Source organism: Erithacus rubecula (assembly GCF_903797595.1).
Source record: "Erithacus rubecula genome assembly, chromosome: 5".
Lineage (NCBI taxonomy): Eukaryota > Metazoa > Chordata > Aves > Passeriformes > Muscicapidae > Erithacus > Erithacus rubecula.
In genome coordinates, this window is record NC_136687.1 from 55720543 (window position 1) to 55728230 (window position 7688).

General features: G+C 41.5%; 1 protein-coding gene across 2 annotated transcripts; it reads left to right on the forward strand.

Moving 5' to 3' along the window:
* The first annotated feature begins 662 nt into the window (after nt 1-662).
* Nucleotides 663-6583, forward strand: LSM6 (LSM6 homolog, U6 small nuclear RNA and mRNA degradation associated). Of its 2 annotated transcripts, none has more exons than XM_079306946.1 (4): nt 663-703; nt 1603-1715; nt 4793-4906; nt 6408-6583. In XM_079306946.1, the coding sequence occupies exons 2-4, from the start codon at nt 1622-1624 to the stop codon at nt 6440-6442; spliced, it is 243 nt and encodes an 80-aa protein (XP_079163072.1). In that variant the 5' UTR covers nt 663-703; nt 1603-1621; the 3' UTR covers nt 6443-6583. The 2 variants fall into 2 exon arrangements, with proteins under 2 accessions (XP_079163072.1, XP_079163073.1); XM_079306947.1 differs by lacking the exon at nt 663-703 and adding an exon at nt 883-899.
* The last annotated feature ends 1105 nt before the right edge of the window (nt 6584-7688 follow it).

Here is a 7688-nt window from a genome sequence, read left to right on the forward strand (position 1 = left end):
AGAGTAGAAGGTGAGTTAGTTTCTTCTTGTGCCAAGTTATTTCCAGATGACTTTAAAAAAAAATCTCTTGTGTTTCTATGTTCAGTGATTCCCCTATGAAATGACCTTCAGCACTTTCCTGTCTGGTCCTGGACAGGATGCCTGTGAGGTGCTCACCATGTCTCCAACAAGAACAAGGTCATTCGGGAATTAACAGGGTCCCATTGGAGTAGAATACAATAATATACTGGACAGCGTTGGATATTAGGAGGAATTCCTTCACAGGAAAAGTGCTCAGACACTGGAACGGGCTGCTCGGGGAGGTGGTGGCTCACCATGCCAGCGGGTGATGCGGCCTCGGTGCCGCGGTCTGGCTGACGGGGGGATGCTGGCTAACAGGTTCGACTCGGTGGTCCCTGAGGCCTTTCCCCACTTAACTGATCCTGTGGGGCTTTTTTCCACCAGACATCTTTTTCCTGGAAGATTTCTCTGCGATGGGGTGTTATTTGCTGCGGAATCCTAAGCAAGACATAGAAAACGCCCTTATCTCGGTGAAGGGCCCGCCGCCCACCCCGGCGCGGCGCCAAGGGTCGGCCGGAGGAGGGCGCGCCCCGCGTTCCGGCCCTGCGCAGACTGTCCCGCCCGGCCGCCGTAGCGGGGCGGGGCCGGCCGCGGGCGGGGGCGCCGGGAAGGGCGCGGGAAGCGCCGGCAGCGGCGGCGGGCGGTGAGTGCGGCCGGGCCGGGGCCCTGCCTGTGCTGGCCTTGGTGTTCGGCACGGAGCCGCGCCCTCCGGCCGGGACCGTCCCCGGGGCGCTGGGGCTGGGCTGAACGCGAGGGTTCCACGCGCGGGGAGCGGCTCCGAACGCGTGTGTGGTCCGGGAAAGGGACACAGCCCTGGGGCGCCAGCATCGCTGGTGGCAGTGAGGATCACTGGATTCACGGCTGGAATTGCCCTTTGCGATTTGTCCCAGAAAGCAGCGAAATGAAGTCGGCACCGCGCGGGTGTTTTCTGCCTTTGGCTTAAAACGCAGAACAAAGCGATGTTAGAGCAGAAGTCAGGCGAGCACTGACAGAGGGGTCTTGCACCAAACTGGGTGCGCCTGCTGCGTTTTTGAATCACAGCATCTTTCCTCTCTAATTTAATCACAAGCCTTAACTTAGCCTGTTTTCCTATCTGAAGGCATGCTTTTAAATTTGTGCTTTTCTTCTGTTTGTGAGCTGAGATCAAAATTGCTCTTGCTGTTCCCGCACGGACTTCCGTGTATAGAGCACGGATGGACTGTCCCTCTGTCCCTAAAGACACGAAACGCCTATTTATGGCTTAGCCCTCTAAAACCATTTTAGCAAAAGGTTTTAGGGATGATGAGGCCTTTGGCACTGTTGAAACTTAAAAGATGCACAGTGTGGCAAAAAAAGGATTCTTAATAATACTTTCAGAAGTAACAAAAATGCCAAAGGGAAAGTTTAATGCAATGGCTATAGGAGGTCTCCCCACCTCAACCCTTAAAAGTTTTGCTTTCATCTCCTTCAATATTTTCTTGTTCTCAGGGATCTGATGTACAGAGTATTTAAAACAACATGGAAGTACATCTCTTTTCCTAATGTTTGCTCTTCACTTCTCAGTGTGTCAGAGAAGATCAAGATGAGTCTACGGAAACAAACCCCCAGTGACTTCCTAAAACAAATCATTGGAAGGCCAGTTGTTGTAAAATTAAATTCTGGAGTAGATTATCGAGGTAAGTTCTCCATCTGTCTCTCACAGTGAGTAAAGTAATTCATTGAGGAGGCTGGAATAGATGCATTGATTTTGAAAAGAAAAACAGTGTGATCCAGAATCATGGTGTATGAGAACAGAGATCTCAGAATGGTGACAGTGAAAATAGAAAATCAGTTCTGGAGAAAGTGATAAAGAGAGGGGTAATAATAGTGGGTTTAGAGATAAAAATTATTGATCTAAATCATTAGTGTCCTTGGTCACAGGTGATTAAACTGGGTGATTCTGAGTTTCTAAACTGACACTTGGAATGATTGTCTGGAATCACAACTGCTGAAACAGCAAAAAAACACCCCTTGTTGGAACTAGACTTTTTTTTCGCCTTTCTGTTCTCTATTTAGATGTAATACAGACCTTGATCCAGGAAAGCTTCAGAGTAAACTATGCTATCATATAATAATAATATAATTCTTACACAATGGATGAAAGCATTTCTGACATTCTTGGTTAAACAACTGCCTAGATCTGTGTTGGATCAAGATTCACAGAAATACAGGAAAAAATTTAGTGTAGCTTTTGCCAACTTCATTTTGAACAGCCCATCAATTTTATTCCTGATTTCTTCAGTCTGTCAATATACCTTCATGTGTATAGGGTTATAGCTTTTTGTTAACCTGTAAATTAAACTTCTCTGTGCAGTGAAATATCCTGGTCCTGCTCCCATTTAGATAACAGTATCAACCTGACCAATTTTTGTAGTAGTATCCAAACTCAATCAAAACTAATCATGTCTGTTCTGTTGTGCTCAATTAAGAAATTTTATTCTATAATGACTTAAACATTGTGGGTCTGCAAAAGATCCCTTCTTGAGAGAAGTTTACTTCAAATAGCTTAGCTTGGCACTTGTGAGAGGAAACTTATTTATGCTCTGACAAGGAATCTTTGTGCTATGGCAGTTTTAAATTGTTACTGTTCACTGACAGAGCAAGCAATGGCTTCTTATTACTTCCTTCTCTTCAGTGTTGCTCAGCTGACAAAATTTGCAGCTCTCATTTCTTTGAGAACCACATTGTCTGAGCACTTCAGGTGGGGTTGGGGGCTTAAAAAGTTCACTTCCTCTCTGTAAATTCTTTAGTGCAGGAAAGTGTAGAGAGATTTCATTGAAGTCATTTAAATCAAGTCATAATTTCCTTGAGGGTGCCCACAAGGCAGGACCAAACCAGATTTGGGTTTTGCTGCACTTCCTATTTTCTTGGGGACCATTGCTACCTTTCCCTTGGTAAGATCCATTTGTAAATGCTGTAGGTGAACTACTCAACCTTCCCCTCAGCAAAGCTGGTTTAATGTGCCTACGATCAGACACTGCATTAATTGAACAAGAGTTCCTTGAACACCCTTATTTGTCACTGGATTTTTTCCTCACTTCCCTTCCTTATTTCCCTGGACTCCTTTAATCTCATGGCAGAAAATCTGTGTAGTATTATTTGAAAAACATGCACTTTGTTTTCTGCAGAAATGTGACCACCAGTTGTAAAAGCCAAACATTTATAGAACAGCATCTCAGGCTGTACTTGCAGATCTGTCCAGATTCTCCCCCAGGCTGTGTTACTGATTTTTTTTGTTGCCTCCACCCTCTGAGGCTCCATACACACTAACATGGCCTCGTGCAAGTGGTGATGTGTAACTGAAATGTCTTGAACCATTGCCAAGTGCTGCAAATATTCAAGGCAGGAAGCCCTGGGAAACAATCAGGGATACATTAATGTATGGTTTCTGTGTGTAAATATGGATATGTACATCAAACCATCTCTACAAACAGATAAATTGCTAGCTAGGGTGGACAGTGATATTATTTGATGCCATTAATGGTGTGAGAATAAACACAAAGAAAAGGAGGAAGAGAATGAAACAACCAACTCTGGGAACAAAACAGTTTGAAAATACTGCATTTAGGGCTTACTGAGTTGTAGCTCAGATCAATCCACATGCTTCCATTTTAATTTTGGAAAAACACTTTTGGTTTCAGTTGTGTGGATCCCTCAGGATTACTAGACTGGAAAAGGATCCTTACATTGGTTTGGGTCTTTTTGGTGCATTTACTGGCACTTTGTGAGCAGTTTTTCCTATGTCCATGGAAACAGAGGAGGGAAGAACAGAAAGGAAAATAGTAATATTTAAGCCATAACAAGTTGAATTCCTGATTATTACCTAGAAGATCCTGCAGTAACACTTCTGAAAAATGAGATTATGTCCTGAGTTTTCTCCCTCTTCATAAATATAGCCAATATACTATATTTCAAGTTTTACTGCTAGGTAAATCACTAGATTTTTTCCAAGAGAAGAAAAAATTATTTAAGTAGTATTGCCTGTATGAGGATGAAGTCAGGAAAACCCACATGCAAGAGGAAGATGAAACAACATGTAAAAAGCTGTATTATCTACATGCTACTAAAATGTGTACTTTCCTGATCCAAAAAAATCATCTAACATTACAAATGACAGATTTTTTTTCTTTCACTGCATTATAAAAGCAGTGTAATTTTATTTTTGTGGGAAGATTCCAGTGGCCTTTGTTGAAAAATATGTAGGATTTTGTTGATATCAAAACAGAGACTTGCAGCCAGTGTTATTTTGGCTCTGTAAGCATTAGGATAAATGTGTGTATGCTGTCCTGTATTAAAAGCATTGGTTTGCAGCTATATCCTTCAAAAAGTTTTTCTTGACAACATAGTTTACATAGCTTTGTCCTTAGGTTATCCAGTTACACTTGATGTCACAAGTGGCTTTTTGGTGTGTGCTTAAAACACAAGTGAGAAGGGACAGCTTAAACTTTCAAAGTGGAAATTGTCCATCTTTTGAAATAATGCCTTAACTTCTTTTTTTAACTCCCACAACTCTTACACCAACATTGCTACCAGAGTGCCTGGGATTCCTTACTCCCAGCTGAATTCTTTGAAGACATCTGCCCATGCTTGGGTTTTTAGTTTGTTATAAGGATACAGGGTGGGGTTTTTTCCTATACTATTCAAACAGAGTGCATTTTTTTAAATTATAAAATAAATTCAAGCTGATTCTCTTTTAAACTGCTGCTGTTTTCAGGTGTCCTGGCTTGCCTGGATGGATATATGAACATAGCTCTGGAGCAGACTGAGGAATATGTAAATGGACAGTTAAAGAACAAGTATGGGGATGCATTTATCCGAGGAAATAATGGTAATTCCTACTCCTTCTGTTACTGCACATTAGAAAATTGTGGTTTGATATTCTGAATTTGAGGGGTGGCTGAGGTGTAAGTAAGCTGCTGTAAGCCTAAAACTAATATTCTTTCTTGGAAATCTTTACAATGTTTGCTTTTTACAGTTTTACTTTCCAGGGTCTGTGCTTTTCTGCATTCCTGTGGTCCTTCTTTCCTCTGAACTTGGAAGTTAATTTAGAAAAGCATGCTCTTTTCTAGCCTTCTTGGAGTTTATTTTCTACTGTTTGACAGGCTTAGATGACCTCTGCATCATAAGAGTTTGTGTTTTTTAGACAAGCTACTGCATAAATTTATGCTACAGTGCATACAGTCTATATTACAGTAACACAAATATTTTCTGGTAAAGCAGTTTTCCAGGACTGAAGGAATGCTTATCCTTAGTCCTGGAGGCTATTTTCATCTTTTGAGTAAAGATTTTACCACGAGTCAAAAGAATCACTCATGCTTTAATATCAAGCCTTTGCATATCCAAGGGGAGTAGATGGATTTTAGTGCACTTCAAGGACAATCCCAGGCTCCTGAAATGACTCTCTGGTATCAGGCTGTAATAGCAGGACATGCCAGGGAGAGGAGTATCTAAAAATAGAAAAGGTTCACAAGTTGGATGTGAAGAGACTTGTAGAGGAGGTAAATGAAGCAGAGTTTGACCAAGTTGCTTGGGAAGAAAATGGAGATCAACAAGAAGGGATGGAATAAAAAGACACAAGCACCAAATCCCATGTTAGAAGAAGAGTCAAAGAGAATGTGGCACCAGTATAAAAGAACATTTTGGGTGGAAAAATAATCCTTGAAACGAGGCCAACCCTTGCTTTTTACAAGGCATTTGGACTGTTACAGTAAGGAATGGAGTGACATTACAGCTTTAGAATCAATTAAGGAAATAATCTGTTATGAAAGTTAAAACAAATGGGTGAGAGGCAGAAGGCTCAAGAACAGGCTGAACAGAGAACTGTAGACATTAGCAGGTTTAGGAGCACAATATCATGTTATGTTGTGACTGGATCTGTTCTGCAGATACCATCAGCCAAGCAGGAGGAAGATGTCTGTTCCTTCATAACTAATCATTAGCTTTGCCTTAACTGCTTGGGATTTCCAGCTTTTATTGGAAGATCACAGCATTAGTGTCTGACACCTGTAATTCTGCTGCTGAGGAGCTCTCTTGCTCCCCTCAGGAATACTGCAGGGCACTGCTTTTGTTCCTGCTCCATTCAACCTACATCTGCTGGGCCATAGTTGAGCTATGAATAAAATAAATACTGAACCAAAGTAATACATAATGCTTAGAGCTAATGGCATTTTTTGAAACCTGGATTTAAAGTTTGCCTGGGTTTGTTTGTGCTGAATGGGATTTATTACAGTATTGATTTACAAGCCGTGGAAATAAGATGTTTTAAATAAAAAAGCTTCTGCATGTTATTTACCAGAGCCCTCTTCTGTGTGCCACTTTCTCTTTCACAGTTTTGTACATAAGCACCCAGAAGAGGAGGATGTGAAGATGCCAGAAGGAGGCTGTTTTTTTGTACTTGGGAACATCTTTGAAGTGATGAGCCCTATTTGATTTGTAGTTCAAAATCCACAGGTGAAATACACAAGTGTTTAAGTATTTTTTTAAATAAATGTAAACGTGAGTGTAAGCTGCCTTAATGTTTTTGTTCTAAAGCATTGCTTTGTTCCATTGTACAGAAAAAAAATAAAAAGAGAAGCATGTAATAGTGCTGCAAGACTAATTTGAAGCAACAGCTCATTTAATTATGCTAACACTTACAAAAATACTGATTGGAAGGTAAGCAGGCATGGGGTAGTTGCAAATCAGAGCCCTGTATTGATGGCAAAACAATAGTTTTAACAGATGGTGGAAGGGAAATGCTAATGGTTTGGTGACAATGACCTGTGCCTTTTGGAAAAAACAGGGTCAGCTTTAAATGCCAGTCTAGTAAGAGTCATCGGCTAAAAAGTTCAGCTGTCCAAAAAATCTTGAATTGTGGATTGAATCAAGGGACATAATAGTGACACTTCAACAGTTAGGGGTGGGGAAAGAATTGAATCAAATGGAAGAAAAGCCTTAAGGGTGAAAAGAAAGCTCTGTGCCAGCTGAGGAAGTCAGTCAGAGGTGAAGAGCTCTCAGTTGGTATGTCAGTACAGCCTAGTAGCTACTTCACCTCCTGCCTGTGTACCCCCCACCCTTCCTCTGCTTGGGGTGACCTTTTTCTTGTGCTTCTCTACCAAACACAATGGACTTCTTCAGTAAAAAGCAATTTTAACTAATACCTAAATCTGCTCCTGAAAACACACTAGGAAGCTGAAAGCTTTTGTAAACATGCCACATGTGTCCTCTCCAGCCAGTTCCTTCTTCCTCCCATCCACTCCTCCCACAACCTGGCACAATCTCTATTCTCTGTGTCTAGCCAGAAGTGAGAACAAGTGCATTAGAGTATGGGGTATGCATTAGGGAGGGGGAGCCCCTGAGCCAGCAGCAGAGAGGGAACTTGTGTGTACTTTGCGGCAATGCTCCCAAATAATCAAATCACAGTGAGTAAATCTAGCTCAATTTTACATGGATACTTATTCCAGTTTATAAAGTATATTTTCTCCTTTTACATGCAGTCAGCCAAGAAAAAAAACCCCAAACCACCTCTGAAAATTCAGATACTCCTTTGCTGTTAGTGTTAGGAACACAGGAATGTTCCTGCACTCAATATTACACACTCAGAATGTTTTCTTGTTCTACATGTCAAAGTT